Source organism: Pithys albifrons, chromosome 19 (genome assembly GCF_047495875.1).
Source record: "Pithys albifrons albifrons isolate INPA30051 chromosome 19, PitAlb_v1, whole genome shotgun sequence".
Taxonomy (NCBI): domain Eukaryota; kingdom Metazoa; phylum Chordata; class Aves; order Passeriformes; family Thamnophilidae; genus Pithys; species Pithys albifrons.
Window position 1 is genome coordinate 3710511 of NC_092476.1, and position 14382 is coordinate 3724892.

Below are 14382 nucleotides of genomic sequence, written 5' to 3' on the forward strand. Positions count from 1 at the left end.
GAAAAGGAAAAGAAAATGAAAATAATGACAAGGGAATATCCAAAACAAGTGATGTGGGGGCTGGTTGCTCACCACCCGCTGACCATGCCCAACCAGTCCCTGAGAAGTGGCTGTCACCTCCCAGCCAAATTCCTCCATTTTTTGTTCAGCACAATGTCCTGTGCTCTGGAACATCCCTTTGGGCATTGGGGTTGTCCGTCCTGGCTGTGCCACTTCCCAGCTTCTCGTGCCCCCCAGAACCTTGCTGGCCACGCAGCAGGAGAGGCTGAGAAGTCCTTGGCTTAGTGTAAGCACTGCTGAGCAGCAGCTCAGCCCCCAGAGCTTTATCAACAGGATTCTCATCCTGAATTCAAACATGGCTCTATACCAGCTCGTGGGAAGAAAACTAACTCTGTCCCAGTCAAAGCCAGGACAAGAGCACACAGGAGCTGTTTATTGCTCCCTGTTCCACAGCTCCCACCAGCAATGCTCTCACTCCCTGAACAACCTCCTGCCCTCCCCAAGGCCCTGCCAAGAGTAGAATAATTGAAGAACCACAACACCGAGTTGCTGCTCCATCCCTGTCCCTCCTCTGGACATGCTGCCTGTCCCAGTGCTCGCAGCCCCAGGACAAGCAGTGACAGGACCCTGGCCCAGGGCTGGCTGTGTGATCCCTCCTGCAGAGCTGAGTGCTCTCCAGGAAACCAGGGGAAACTCCCTTTTTGTCTTCACACTTTTATCCAGTCCTTAAAAAAAGTGTGAAAACGCAGTTCAGGGTCGAGTCAGGCAGGAGGGCGTTGCCTAAAATCGAGGGGAAAACTTTGGAGGCACCATTAATCTGGGTAAAGCAGAGAGCAGTGATTTACTAAAGAGCTTTTCAGAGTACTAAGTTTAGAGAAATTCGCACCCTGCCCCAGTGACAGCCTCCGGCTTCTTCAGCGGCACCTGAGGCTCTCCAGGGTTGGGGGGCCACTCTGGCCCTGTCACCCCCCAGCACAGGGGTCTTGCAAATTTATAACACTACTTAATTACCACAATTAGAGGACACATCCTCACCCCTCACACCACTGTGGTGCCACCCCCAGAACTGCCCTGTTGGAGCACCTCCAAGGGTCCTAGCTCTTCTATCTTATTTTGACTACAATATGTCTTGTTATTCTAGTCCCTGGTATGTGTGTCCCAAACATGACGTTCTAGCTGCTATCTCATCCTGGAGACAGAAACCCAGGAATGTGGCACAGAGGTAGAAACTGTCAGCTGCTGCCTCAAATGTGAGAAACTCTATAGCTATATAAAAACTTACAAACATATAAAATCCTAAGGCATCAGGGCACATCTCTGCCTTCTGCAGGGGTTTCACAGGCTTCCCTGCACAGTCTCTACCCCAATTCTGAGAGCAAAAGCTTTGATCCTCCACTGGGTTTGGATGTTCTTCCTAGAGCATTTCAGAGCTGGAGGTCCCAGGTTTCTTACCCTGCCATGCTGGACTGCACAGGGATTTGGTTGATCTTGTCAGGACTGCAGCAATGTGTTCTTTTAAGATACCACTTCTTCCTATCCATAAACCAAGAGCCATTTTGGTGGCCCAGGTCATTCTCTCTTAGACAAAACAGGATTAGGAAACATTTCAGCCAGCAAACAGTGCCGTGTACTTAATTGTGTCACTGCTCAGACAGGCAGAATTAGCGTGTTGTCAAACCCAGTTTCAGGGGTGAGTTCTAAACCTAACAAGATGCAAAGAGAAGTTCTAGTTCAAGAGGGACTTGACTAGTCTTTGAAAGATAAAAACCATTAGCAGTTCATTGGCGAAACAGAACTTAGTTCAACACTGGAGGCTGAGTGTGTGTAAGACGTGTCAGCAGTTGACTCGCTTCTCTGTACCCCATCGGGGGAGGAAAACTGTCTCTGGTCAGGAATGCACGGAGAGTTTGGGATGGGAGCAGCGGGAGATGCTCCGGGCAGAGCAGAGCCCAGAGCCGCGCGGGCACCAGCGATGAATGCCCTGGCACACCGGCGGGCACCGGGCAGCCCCAGCACAGCCCCGCCTCGGCCCGGGGCACCCCACACCGCATACCTGTGTCCTGGGCCGCAGGGACGGCGCTGGCAGCCAGCCTGGCACCGCACCTCCTGCAGGGATAGGGCGGAGCATCCCCAGAAGCGAAGTGACACTTTGGGCACTGCATGTTCCTGGTCACGGACCCTGCGGGGACCTTGGGAGCCACGAGGGGACAGAAGGGGACGGGGCAGAGAGAGAAACAGCGACATTAACAGCAGGTACCGGGGCTGGGTCGGTGCCCCCGAGCCGGGGGTCTCAGTCGGTCCCGCCGGGGCGGTGCTGACCCCTGGGCGGGGCCTGTATGCAAATGAGCGCGCTCGGCCCCCGCGGATAGGCGGCTCTGCAGCCTCAGCAGGGCAATATGCAAATGAGTCGCGTGGGTGGACCAATGGCGTGGCGAGGCGCGCCGGGATATGCAAATGAACCGTTATGTATTGCAGAGGGCGGGCCCACGGGAGCACCGGGGGATTGGGGAGCTCCGAGGGATTGGGGAGCTCCGAGGGATTGGGGAGCTCCGGGGGACTGGGGAGCTCCGGGGGACTGGGGAGCTCCGGGGGATTGGGGAGCTCCGGGGCATCGGGGACACCGGGAGCACCACGGAATCGCGGCACACCGGGAGGGCTCCAGGCGCACCAGGGGATCGGAGCACATCGGGGCACTCCAGGCGCACTAGGGAATCGCAGCACACCGGGGCACTCCGGGCGTACCGGGAGGCAGCAGCGCAGCCCGGAGCCCGCAGCACCGCCTTCCTCGGACCTGCAGGTCTCCCCCAGCCCGCGCCACCCGCAGCGGAGCCGCCCCCAAGCCCAGGCCCGGTGCCCCGTCCCACCCCGTCCCGTCTTGTTCCGCCCCGCCGGCACCGGCAGCGCGACTCACCGAGGGGCCGGGCACCTGCACCAGCAGCGCCCGCTCGGCCGCCCCGAGCCGCCGCCTCCCGCCCGGCGAAGTTTCGTTTTTCCGCCGAGCCGCCAAGTTTCGTTTCTGGTACGTCACGGTCCCCGCCCGGCCCCGGCCAGACCCGGCCAATCCCTTCTCCGGCCACCTCCCCCGGGCGGCTCCCGGCGGGGTCCCGCCCCGTTCGACCCCCCGTCTCCTCCCGCTGGGAACATGGATGGTAACGCTGCCCGAGCGCGGTGGGGTCGCCGCGTATCCCCGGGAGCCACCAGGACACCCTCTGGGAACGGCGAGGGAGCGGGCGCTGCTCGCCAGGGCCGTCGGAGCAGCCCCGGTGGGACGGGCCTGGAGCTCAGGTCCCCGGCGGAGCTCCCCTTTGCCTGCCTTGCGCTGGGGGGCACAGACACACCGACCCCACTGTCGGACGGACACGTCCCTCCGGCCACCATCGCCTTCCTATGCCCGTCGGCTCCGGAGCCGCTGCAATGGCACCGGCAGCGAACGGAGCTCCGGATGGAGGCCGTGGGTGGAAGTGTGTTGGAGGAGAACAATCATGCTGGATCCAACAATCAAAAGTGGATCCAACAGTAAAAAGTGGAGACGCGGCTGTTGCCGTATCCCGGTACAGGGAGAGCCAAGCTGAGGACCGGCTTCCAGCACCCCTGAGCTCCAGCAGCGCCCACCCGGTTCGAGCGCACACTTCCCACACAAGCAGCCCTTTTCACCCCCATACTCGCCTTTTCCCAATCCCAGCACCCCGGGGCGCAGGGGGAACTCACCGCCCGGCGCTGCTCCTCCGGGAACGAACAGCCCAGGGCAGGACCTGCCGGTCCCGGCAGGTGTGTGGCTCCTGGGCACCTCTGCTGCCCTTGCCAAACACCCAGCACACTGCTGGCGGGAGGAACTGTGCCGGAGTGTTCCCTCGGGCTGGGATCATCCGGGTAGCCCCAGTGTAGTTTCACTTTCTTTTCCGTGCTGCGCTCATCAGCGCCCAGAAGACAATTTCCCCTTCCCGCACGAAAGAAAATTTTTTTTCCCCAGGACAGAGCTCACGCTGACTCATTAGAAATTCCTGATTTATTACACGCTCCCTGCCTCCAGAGCTGGTCAGGAAAATTCAGCTCCCGACCCTGCCCAGCCCCGCCGGTCGCTGCCCCCTTCGCACAGATTCGGGCAAGGGGCTGTGCCCCAGCCGTGCCCGCGGGCAGCGTTTGGCACAAAGCAGGGATCGGTAATGACACAATCCCGAACGATTTGCTGAGCCCTCGGGCTGGTGGGCAGCACCATCAGGCCCAAACTCTTTGAGAAGAGCATCACCACCGGTGTGCCCAGAACATGAAAAACGTCCAGAATTAAAACAGTACATTAAAAAAAGGCAGCAGCTCTGTGAAGGAGGGGTGGCTTTGCACTGATCACTGTGACAGGGAATGGTTTTGTCACACTGATCTCTTCCAGGGACTGCCTGTCCTTGGCCAGTGGAGTTGGTGAGGTGCCCATGGAGCTGGGGGCTGATGTGGAGCCAGCAGACACTGGTCCCAGTGCTCACCCCAGCCCACCTGGGGTTGAGCTGGTGCTGCTCTGCCCTCCCAGGTGTGGGACATGGGGACGGTCCATCCCCAGCCACCCAGGAGGCTGGGCAGGGGCAGGAGGCTCCCACTGCTGTCACTGGGGTGTCACAGGACATTCAGCCCCATCACAAACGGTGACTCCTCGACTCACTGGATGAGCCCCGAGCTCTCTGTGGTGCTGGTGAAAGGCTCAGCTCTGCTGCCCCAAGGCTCTGCTCCTCCACACCGCTCTGGGCCAAGCAAGGGGGAGAAGCAAGGTAAGTCCAGGCTCATGTCCTGCTTTCACCTGGGATAGAGTTAGTGTTCTTCCCAGGAGCTGGTACAGAGCTGTGTTTGGATTCAGGATGAGAATCCGGTTGATAACACCCTGGTGGCTCAGCTGCTGCTGGGCTGGGGCCGTGACAGCCACTGCTCAGGGACTGGCTGGGTATTGGTCAGCGGGTGGTGAGCAAACAGCCCACACATCACTTGTTTTGGATATTCCCTTGTCATTATTTTCATTTTACTTTCCTTTTCTAGGCTGTTAAACTGTCTTTATCTCAACCTACAAGTTTTATCTTTTTTCTGGTTCTCTCTCCGTCCCTCTGTCGGAGGAGCAAAGGGCTGTGTGGCGTTGAGCTGCTGCTGGGTTAAAGCACGACAGCTCACCATGAATTCCCAATGCTGAGATGCCCAGCTCACCTTTCCAGGGGCCAGGTGCCTGCAGTTCCCCACCACTGCCACTCTGGGGCTTGACAAAGGTCAGATCCCCAGGTTCGTTCCTCAGAGCCCCATTCAGCATTCTGGAGAGCACCGGGGTCAGCCCAGAGCCTCACCTGCTTCCTCCCGGCTGGGGAAATGCTGGAATCCTTCTAAGTCTGCAGACAGGAGGACTTGGAGAACAGGGTCCTGAGGGCAGAGAAGCTCAGGCTGGGGGAGCACTAGCCACTTCCCGTCCCTCTGGAGCTGAGCCCCCAGCCAGCCCAGAGCAGAGGATCCAGCCCTTCCCACTGCCCACATCCCACAGCCTCCACCTCTGTGAGATGAAGGTGCTGAGATAATAAAGGTGCAACCAGAGGAGAGGCCAGCACAGACATGGGGGGAAGGCAGCTGGGCTGAGCCCATCAGCAGAGAACCTCATTGGGTTCTGGGGGAGAGGCAGCAGGGTCTGGGATAGGGCAGCAGGGCCTGGGATGGGGCAGCAGGGGCTGGTATGGGGCAGCAGGGTCTGAGATGGGGCAGCTGAGGTCCCACACACCTTCAGGCCACAGAAGGCCAGTGAGAGGCCGTGCTTGTGCAGCTCCTGCAGCAGCTCTGCCAGCCCCACCACCACTGTGTAATCAATGCTGCTGATGTGGCAACAGTCCAGGATGACAGAGCGTGGTGGAGATGCTGCTGGAAGAGCATAAGGTCACGTCCCTGATGAGTCCAGAAATCACAAGCCCAGGGGTCACAGCCCTTGGAGCCAGCCAGGACTAGCAGGGATGGGACAGCCTTGGCCAGGCTGGTCCCTGCCATGCACAGGTAAGCTGTGCTGTCACTGCTTGCACCCACACTTGCCACCCACACCAGAAATGATGCAGGTGGCAGCCAGGCCCCCAGGACAAGCCAGCAGGCCAGTGGACACCGTACCTGTCAGAGCACGGCTGCACACAGTGTCCCGGAGCCACTCGATGGCTGGGAAGTGCAGGCTGCTCCCTGGCTGCATGAGAAGCACGTTCCCCTCCAACACCTGCACAGATCCAGCAGAGGGGGACAAGTCACTGGGATCTCAGGGCTGTGACCTTCCCCAAGTGGGGACCACGGCCCATGTCACTCACTGTCCTCCTGCATACAGGGGGACATGCAGGAGCCCCCATCCCTCAGTGAAAGCCCCTCCTGCCCACAGCCCAGCATCAGCAGGACAGGAACAGTGATGCCTTCCCCTCCTGCTCTCCAATCCTGGGTACTCCTTTCCCCATGCTCTTTGAAAGGGTCCTTGTGCTGCACCCATGGCAGGCTGGGGACACAGGAGAGGACAGGACCAGGACAGAAGCATCCTGAACCCAACACCTCACTGCCTTTAGGAGCCCTCTCCCAGATCCCTGGAGAGCTCAGCAGGCCCTGCCACATCCAAGGGGAGGTGCAAGGCCCACCTTTATTGGGGGCCTAGCAATGGAGTAGAGCAGCAGAATCCCTGAGACCAGCACCCCAGCCACAATTCCATACTGGACCTCCCAGAAGCAGAGCAGGAACGTCACACAGAGGGGCACAAGATCCAGCCCTGCAAGACACAACCCAGGCCTGGCTTTGGTTTGTCCTGATGCCACAGTGCCCTCAGTGACAGTGCCCGCTCTGCAGGCAGAGCTGGGCTGCACCAGGGGATCAGCCACCCCCAGCTCATGCCCTCACTCTTAACCCGCCAGAGTGTCCTGAAGATCCCAGCGTCAAACATGGGCACCACGGCTGAGATGATGACGGCGGCCAGCGCCGCCCTGGGGATGTAGTAGAAGAGCGAGGTGAGGTAGGCCAGTGAGAGCAGGACCAGAGTGCCTGTGGGACATGGGGAGCCCCTGAGCCATGGGGGCACTGCTGCCCAGGGCTCCAAGGCATGGGGGGCCCACAGCAGGGTCAGGGCTCTACCTGTGAGGAGCCCTCCCACGGGGGTGCAGACTCCTGACTGCGCATTCACCGCTGTCCTGAAATGCAGAGCAACATTCCCAGGCTGTGTGGGGGCCAGGCTGTGCCCACACACCCCATCCAGGAAAACACTGACCCACCAGGAAGAAACACAAGGAAGAAACACGAGTGACTCCCAGCCCACAGCAGGACTGCAGAGCACCGGGATGGCAGAGAAGGTGGCCATGGGACACACGCACAGCCTGGCCACCAAGGTGGGCTGCTGGGACTGGGATATAAACCCAGAGACCCACTGGGGTCTGCACAATCTTCCACCCAAGATGTTGCAGAGCCCCCTCACCACACAGCCCCAGTGACTGTCCTCTGGGCTGGGATTTGCTCCCCCTGCTGCCACCCACCGGCCGAAGCTGCCTGTGATGGGATACGATGAGACGAAGGAGCCGAGAATGTTGGCAACACCTGTGGAAGGGAGGGAGAGGGGCTGGGGAGGCACTGCCAGGGCCATGAGATGGGTCTGTGTCCCGGTCATCACCTCCACCACCCCCAGTACCCAGGGCCAGATCAGAGCCCACCCAGTCACATGCAAGTGTGACTCAGGCTGCTCTGACATTCCCCAGCCCTGAGAATGGCTTGGGTGGGGCAGCATCCAAGGTAAGAAAGGGAAAACTTCAGGCTGAGGTAGGACTGCCGAGATGGGGATCTCGTGTAGTGCGGGAGCTGAGGGACACATGGTGGCATTGGAGCCAGACCCACACCCCTGAACTCCTGCTCCAAAGCAGTGCCTTACCCAGAGCCAGCAGCTCCTGGTTGGGGTCAATCCTGTAACCATTCTGTGAGGCTGAAAGGAGATACTGGTATTGGCCCGAGATTCCTGCAGGCACCACCTGCCACACACATGGAATGGGGCCAGCACTCACTGGGACAATGTGAGCCCTGTTCTGGCACCCCTCGGGCATGGGAGCACCCTGAGACAACATCCACCTCCTGGGCCAATTTCAGCTGTGCTCCCCACGGGACCCCTCCTGCCACCCCACACAGTGAAACAGGCTCAGCACAGATAGAGCTCAGCACCTCAGTGCCTTCGTGGGGAGAGGCCCTTCCCCAGCACCCCAAGGCCCTGGAGAGACCCTTCCCCAGCCCTCCGAGCCTTTGGAGAGACCCTTCCCTAGCATCCTGAGCCCCTGAAGAGACCCTTCCCCAGCACCCCAAGCTCCTCTTGAATCTCCCCATGGGCACAGGGCGCAGGGCCCTGGTGCAACCGTACCAAAAGCCTTCGCAATGGCGATGCTCTCCAGCAGGCCCATGAGTGGGACCACAGCCAGCCCAACCCCCATATCCTGGAAAGGAAGGATCCGGTGAGGGAGGCCAGGGAGTGGCTCCACCACTCCGCCTCGTCCCTCTGTGCAAGGAGCGAGCACACTCAGGAGGGAGCAGAGCAGCCTACTGCGAAATTGGGCTCCACCAGCCCCCCTGGCACCCACCTGCACCATGCCCTGGAAGGGGACTGTGCCATTGGGGGTTGCCACGGAGAAGCATGGGGGCCGGAAGGCAGGCAGGCCCCGTGGGATGCTGCCGGTGAGTGTGAGGGGCTGTGAGCCCATCACCTGGAAGGAGTAAGCAACCAGGCCAGCGAACAGGACAACGAGGGCGTTGCGTGCTGCAGAGCAGAGAGCAACTCTGGAAACCTGCCCAGAGCCCAGGGGGGATGGCTGGAGATGAGTAGCTGAGCTGCCAAGCACTTCCAAGCTGTCGGAAGGGGCATGCACAGTGGCAGCACCACCCTTAGGACTTTGTCCTCCCTGACCCATTTTCAGGTCTTGGCTCCTGCCAACCTGAGCTTTACCAGTTTGGGACTGTCTCTTCCCTGCCCCAAAGAGACAAGTCACCAGGAGGGATGGCAGCAGGAGGGGACAGGGATGGCTGACGTACCTGTGGCAGAGATCCAGACGATCAGGTAGCTGATCCTAGTGGCCAGTGGCTCCACAGGGGCAGCTCGGGGCAGGTGGCTCTTCATGGCCCGGAGCGCTGTCAGCGCAGCCAGGCAGGTCAGCCCCAGCACAGCATCCCCAGCCCTGCAACAGCCACATCAGTGCCACCCAAACCTACTGTGGGACACAGGAAGAGCCCCAAAGCCCCGGGGGACGGGCGCTGTGTCATAGCACTGGGCAGGGAGAGAAATCAGCCCAAGGTGTGACCACAGAGGTGGGCAGCAAAGCAGCAGAGCCCAAGGCCCCACAGCTTTGGGGGGAGTAGGGCCAGGGCAGGCCTGGTGCCCACCTGGTCTCCCCGATCCGCCGCAGCGTCTCGTACACCTGCAGGAAGAACTGCCGCGGGATGCCCTGCAGCCCCAGGATGTTCTGCGCAGGAAGACACAGCCTGGTGACAGCCAGCTCAGCTCGAGCTGCCTGGCGCCACACCAGCCCCCACAACCGCAGCCATTGGCCAACACCACCTGCCAGCTGCTGCCAGGGCTCAGATTTGGGTTAACCACAAAGGAAGTTTGGCAGCCCCAGCAGAGCCACACAGCCTCAGGTCCCTGAGAGGCCAGCGAGGGACTGATGGGGCTGCAAACCCCCCATTTTTCCCATTGCTGCCAACACACCATGCCAGAAAATCACCCACCACATTCTGCAAGTGACCAAATCAAAAGTCCTGGGTTTACTGGTGTCCTGGATGCCACCAGCTGGTCACAGGCAGAGGGTGTCTGGCTTGGTCTGCTCAGGGCAGAGCCCTCAGAGATGCAGCAGAACTGTTGACACAGTCCATGACTCCTTTGGAGCTCCCTGCTCTGGCACCAAGCACATCACTCAGCCTGGTGCTAAATATCCCAGTTCCACAGCACTAGGAGACAGCTGGGGAGGCATCCAGGCCTACCTTGATCTGGTTGAAGCTAATGGTGATGGATGCAGCCGATGTGAACCCTTTAATGACAGGGCAGGAAATGAAATCCAGAAGGAATCCTGCATGGGATGGGCAGCAGTGAGGATGCTGCTGGCCCTGATGGGCAGCATGGGGTGTTCATGTGAACACAGGGCTGTCACCACCATTACAAGACAAGCCCAGTGTCATGGAGAGCAGAGTGGGGCAGGGAATAACTACAAGACGTACAGCAATATCCTAAAACTGCATGGCAAAAGTATCTCACCAAGCTGCAGGAGCCCCATGGCCAGCTGGATGCAGCCAGAGAGGAAGGCGAGCAGGACAGCATAGACAGGCTCATGGAACGCATATGAGGACACGAGCAGTGACATGATGGCCGTGGGTCCCAGAGTCACGTCCTTGGCAGTGCCCAGGAAGAAGTAGACGAAGCAGCCCATGAAGGAGGAATAGAGGCCATACTGCAGGGGGGCAGAAGGGGCACTGGCACAACGCTGGGAGCCCGGAGAGGCCAGACACCGCCCCGGTGAGGAGGGCTGGGCTGATCTCAGGTCACTCCAGGGCGCTTGGCACACACATGGAGTCAGGAGCTTCCTGCCCGCGAAATGGGCGACTGCACAGGGTCAGCCCTCGGTCGCCCAGCCCAGCCCTGCCTGCCACGCTGCCCCGGGACCTCCGGTCCCAGTAGCTCGGGGGGTGCGTGTCCCAGACCGCCCCGGTCCCAGTACCTCGGGGAGCGGGGGGTCCCCGGTGTCCGGCACCCACCTGCAGCGGCAGCCCGGCCAGCTCGGCGTAGGCGAGCGCCTGTGGCACGGCGGTCAGTGCCACGGCCAGCCCGGCCAGCATGTCCGGCGGCAGCCAGGCCCGGCGGTACCGGGGCAGCCAACGGAGCACCGGCAGCGCCGGGAACGGGCAGCGGCTCCGCGGCATGGCGCGGCCGGAGCTCCGCACGGGGGACAGTGGGACGGGAGCGGCTCCCCCGCGGGGCCGGGGCGGGACAGAGCGGCGGTGTCTGCCCTGCCCGCTCCGCCCGCAGGGGCTGCGGCTCCGCCCGGGCCGGATCTGAGCGGCCGGGCCTGCCTCATGTGACCGGGCTGAGGAGGAGCCGGGGCGTCCGGAGGAGCGGCCGAGCCCCGCTAGTGCCGACGCCGGTGCTGGTGCCGCTCCCTTTGCTGCTCCCGCTGCTGCTGCCGCCGCTGCCGGTGCCGCTGTCGGGGCCATGCGGCTCTGGGCACTGGCGCTCCTGCTCGGCGCGTTCCGCACCGGCTCAGCCCCGGCCCCGGCCCGCAATGTGCTGCTGCTCCTCGGTGAGTGCGGCAGCGGGCCCCGCCGAGCCCCAGAGTCCCGGAGCCGGGTCTGGGTCCGCGCCCGTCGCCCCCAGCCCTGGGCTCGGGGCGTCCCGCTGATGGACGGGCGGGGTGGGACGGGCCGCGGGTGCCGCTGCTGCCCCTGCGCTGGGACCGTCACCGCAGCCCGGGCATGCTGTCGGTGTCATTCGTGTCCCCCGAGCTGTGCCCCCCGCCTGGGCAGGGCTCACCCCGCGCCCGTCCCGCCGCAGCCGATGACGGGGGCTTTGAGAGCGGCGCCTACAACAACTCGGCCATCCGGACGCCCAACCTGGACGCGCTGGCCCGGCGTGGTGTGACCTTCCAGAACGCCTTCACCTCCGTCAGCAGCTGCTCCCCGAGCCGGGCCAGCATCCTGACCGGCTTACCACAGGTAGGGGGACCTGCATGCGCCGGGGCTGGCAGAGCTGGCACTCCTGTGACACAGTCCCAGAAGGGGCAACTCTCCATTCCTGCTGGCCCATCCTCTCCCCAGCCCCAGGACCTGCTTCCTGCACAGCCACCCTGAGTGCATTGCTGGGTGTGCTGTGGGGCAGGGCTGGCAGCCCTTGTCCAACTGCGCTGTGTACCCTTGGCTGCAGCACCAGAATGGGATGTACGGGCTGCACCAGGACGTGCACCACTTCAACTCCTTCGACGGTGTGCGGAGTCTGCCCCACCTGCTCAGCCAGGCAGGTGTCCGGACAGGTAGGGAGCAAGAGACATGGGCAGGGAAACCCCCCAGTGCACCAAACCCCAATTGGCAAGAGAGCTCGGTGGCTGAACTGCCTGTCAGCACCCCCTGGACCTGTGCCTGTACCCCAGGGAAGAGAGAGCAGCAGCCACAGCCTCCCAGTCCCACTGCTTCTGGCACAGCACTGTGTTATTGCAGGGATAATTGGGAAGAAGCATGTTGGGCCAGAGGCTGTGTACCCCTTCGACTTCGCCTACACAGAGGAGAACAGTTCAGTGCTGCAGGTTGGGAGAAACATCACCCGGATCAAAGTGCTCGTCCGGCGGTTCCTGCAGAGCCAGGACGAGAGGTGAGATGGCCCCCACATCCCAGGGCCAGCTGTGAGGGACACAGGAGGGGAGGGAAACCAGGTTCACTGAAGAAATGTCCCCATGTCCCCAGTGGTCAAAATAGGAAGGGACTCCTTGTCTCTGGGTCACCCCATGTCCAGAAGCCCAGATCAGCTGGGAGTCCTCGTGCCAGTCCCAGCTCACCCCTGTACAGTCCAGGAAGGTCGCAGGGGGTGTGGGCAGCCCTTTGCTCTACCACCTCTACCCTTTCCATCCCCAGACCTTTCTTCCTCTATGTCGCCTTCCATGACCCCCACCGCTGTGGGCACTCCCAGCCCCAGTATGGGGCCTTTTGTGAGAAATTCGGCAATGGAGAGAGTGGGATGGGCTGGATCCCTGACTGGAAGCCACAGATTTACCACCCAGGACAAGTGCAGGTGGGAACCTGTGGGTCTGCACGGGGCTGCATGGAGCTGTGTGGGGCCCTGTGACAGCAGCCTCTGCTGGGAGCCAGAGCTGGCCCCTACCTCGTCACTGCCAGCAGCATTACAGGCTGGTGAGAAGCACCCTGGTGCCCCTGTGGCCTCCTTTCCCGTGGTGGCTGTGTGCCACTCTCCCCTTCTCTGTTCAGGTCCCCCACTTTGTCCCCAACACACCGGCTGCCCGGGCAGACCTGGCTGCCCAGTACACAACCATCGGGCGCATGGACCAAGGTAGGAGCTGAGGGGCCAGGCTGGCTCTGGGGAGCACCACAGACTCTCCTGTCCCCCTCAGCTCTGCCCCTCCATCCACAGGGATCGGGCTGGTTCTGGAGGAGCTGCATCGTGCCGGCTTCCTCAACAGCACGCTGGTGATCTACACCTCCGACAACGGCATCCCCTTCCCCAGCGGCAGGACCAACCTCTACCGCTCAGGCACCGCTGAGCCGCTGCTCATCTCCTCCCCCGAGCACCCCCAGCGCTGGGGGCAGGTCAGCCAGGCCTTTGCCACCCTCCTGGGTAAGAGCCCGTGGACCTTTCTGCTCCTCTCCACAGTTGTTTCCTTCTACCCTGCCAGTCCCTCCTCACCCTTTTCTTCCCCTCCAGATCTGACACCGACCATTTTGGACTGGTTTTCCATCCCCTACCCTGCTTACAGCATCTTTGGCAAGAAGCAGGTGCAGCTCACCGGAAAATCTCTCCTGCCAGCACTGGAGTCAGAGCAGTCCTGGGCCACTGCCTTCAGCAGCCAGAGCCACCACGAGGTGACCATGTACTACCCCATGCGAGCCATTCAGCACCAGCAGTTCCGCCTCATCCACAACCTCAACTACAAGATGCCCTTTCCCATCGACCAGGACTTCTTCATCTCGCCCACTTTCCAAGACCTGCTGAACCGCACCAGGACTGGACAGCCAACCCACTGGAACAAGACCCTGCACCAGTACTACTACCGAGACCGCTGGGAGCTCTTTGACTGCAGCCGTGACCCCACGGAGAGCCAGAATCTGGCCCCTGACCCACACTATGCTGACATCTTCCAGACGCTCCGTGTGCAGCTCCTGAAATGGCAGTGGGACACAGGGGACCCTTGGGTGTGTGCCCCTGATGCTGTCCTGGAGGAGAAGCTGAGCCCCCAGTGCCAGCTGCTGCACAACGAGCTGTGAGCATCACCCCTGCCACCATCCCCACTAATGTGGGACAGTCCTGTGCCCCCGTCAGGCACGAGCGGTTGGAACAGGATCATGGATGGACTGGTCCCAAATCCCTGAGTGACACCACGAGGTTCTGCCTTCCGTATCATCCACACCACTTGGCCCCAGAGCTTTCAGTGCTCCTGGTGCCTTTACTCTTCAGCCAGAGGGGCTGTAGGGCCAACCTGCCTCTCAGTAAAGCTTCTGGAGGACAGGGCTCCTTTTCTACCTGGAGCTGAGCATGTCCTTGCAGCAGCCCCTGGCTTGGAGCCAGCATGGACAACAGGCCAAGGGGCTCTGTAGCACAGTCAGGGCTTGGCTGTGGGAACAACCAGGGGGCCCCCAACACTCTTGGGAAATGGGGTAAAGCCTGCAAGGGGCACAGACAGT

The 14382-nt window shown here is 61.4% G+C and overlaps 3 protein-coding genes across 7 annotated transcripts in view; 1 reads left to right on the forward strand and 2 right to left on the reverse strand.

The window, feature by feature from the left end:
- RNF213 (ring finger protein 213) overlaps positions 1-2960 on the reverse strand; it is a 48527-nt gene extending 45567 nt beyond the window's left edge. For both annotated transcript variants that reach the window (XM_071573927.1, XM_071573928.1), the window contains exons 1-2: positions 2912-2960; positions 2054-2189 (exon numbers count right to left, since the gene is read on the reverse strand). In XM_071573927.1, coding sequence (XP_071430028.1) covers positions 2054-2162 — 109 coding nt within the window. In that variant the 5' untranslated portion in view covers positions 2163-2189; positions 2912-2960. The remainder of the gene's footprint in view (positions 1-2053; positions 2190-2911) is intronic.
- A 1038-nt stretch (positions 2961-3998) lies between these two features.
- Positions 3999-11506, reverse strand: SLC26A11 (solute carrier family 26 member 11). 4 transcript variants are annotated; one of them, XM_071573322.1, is made up of 16 exons: positions 10738-11502; positions 10241-10433; positions 9970-10055; positions 9373-9452; positions 9025-9167; positions 8577-8752; positions 8360-8432; positions 7883-7933; positions 7494-7554; positions 7099-7154; positions 6868-7008; positions 6612-6739; positions 6109-6208; positions 5735-5868; positions 5313-5385; positions 3999-4727 (listed from the first exon to the last, which is right to left on the reverse strand). In XM_071573322.1, the coding sequence occupies exons 1-16, from the start codon at positions 11191-11193 to the stop codon at positions 4645-4647; spliced, it is 2034 nt and encodes a 677-aa protein (XP_071429423.1). In that variant the 5' UTR covers positions 11194-11502; the 3' UTR covers positions 3999-4644. The 4 variants fall into 4 exon arrangements, with proteins under 4 accessions (XP_071429423.1, XP_071429422.1, XP_071429421.1 ...); XM_071573321.1 differs by having other exon boundaries at positions 5735-5871; XM_071573320.1 differs by having other exon boundaries at positions 7099-7554; positions 10738-11506.
- Positions 11093-14226, forward strand: SGSH (N-sulfoglucosamine sulfohydrolase). Its single transcript, XM_071573323.1, has 8 exons — positions 11093-11279; positions 11531-11691; positions 11900-12005; positions 12190-12340; positions 12601-12757; positions 12952-13033; positions 13115-13318; positions 13406-14226. The coding sequence occupies exons 1-8, from the start codon at positions 11192-11194 to the stop codon at positions 13963-13965; spliced, it is 1509 nt and encodes a 502-aa protein (XP_071429424.1). The 5' UTR covers positions 11093-11191; the 3' UTR covers positions 13966-14226.
- The last annotated feature ends 156 nt before the right edge of the window (positions 14227-14382 follow it).

Bases quoted from the DNA above. Each gene is read 5' to 3' on its own strand.
- SGSH (XM_071573323.1), top strand. From the start codon at position 11,192: ATGCGGCTCTGGGCACTGGCGCTCCTGCTCGGCGCGTTCCGCACCGGC. The intron at 12,006-12,189 runs GTAGGGAGCAAG...GTGTTATTGCAG, and splicing joins CCAGGCAGGTGTCCGGACAG to GGATAATTGGGAAGAAGCAT. The intron at 13,034-13,114 runs GTAGGAGCTGAG...CTCCATCCACAG, and splicing joins CATCGGGCGCATGGACCAAG to GGATCGGGCTGGTTCTGGAG.
- SLC26A11 (XM_071573319.1), bottom strand. From the start codon at position 11,193: ATGGCCCCGACAGCGGCACCGGCAGCGGCGGCAGCAGCAGCGGGAGCA. The intron at 6,209-6,611 runs GTGGGCCTTGCA...GGATCTGTGCAG, and splicing joins TTGCTAGGCCCCCAATAAAG to GTGTTGGAGGGGAACGTGCT. The intron at 5,872-6,108 runs GTACGGTGTCCA...ATGCTCTTCCAG, and splicing joins GTGCAGCCGTGCTCTGACAG to CAGCATCTCCACCACGCTCT.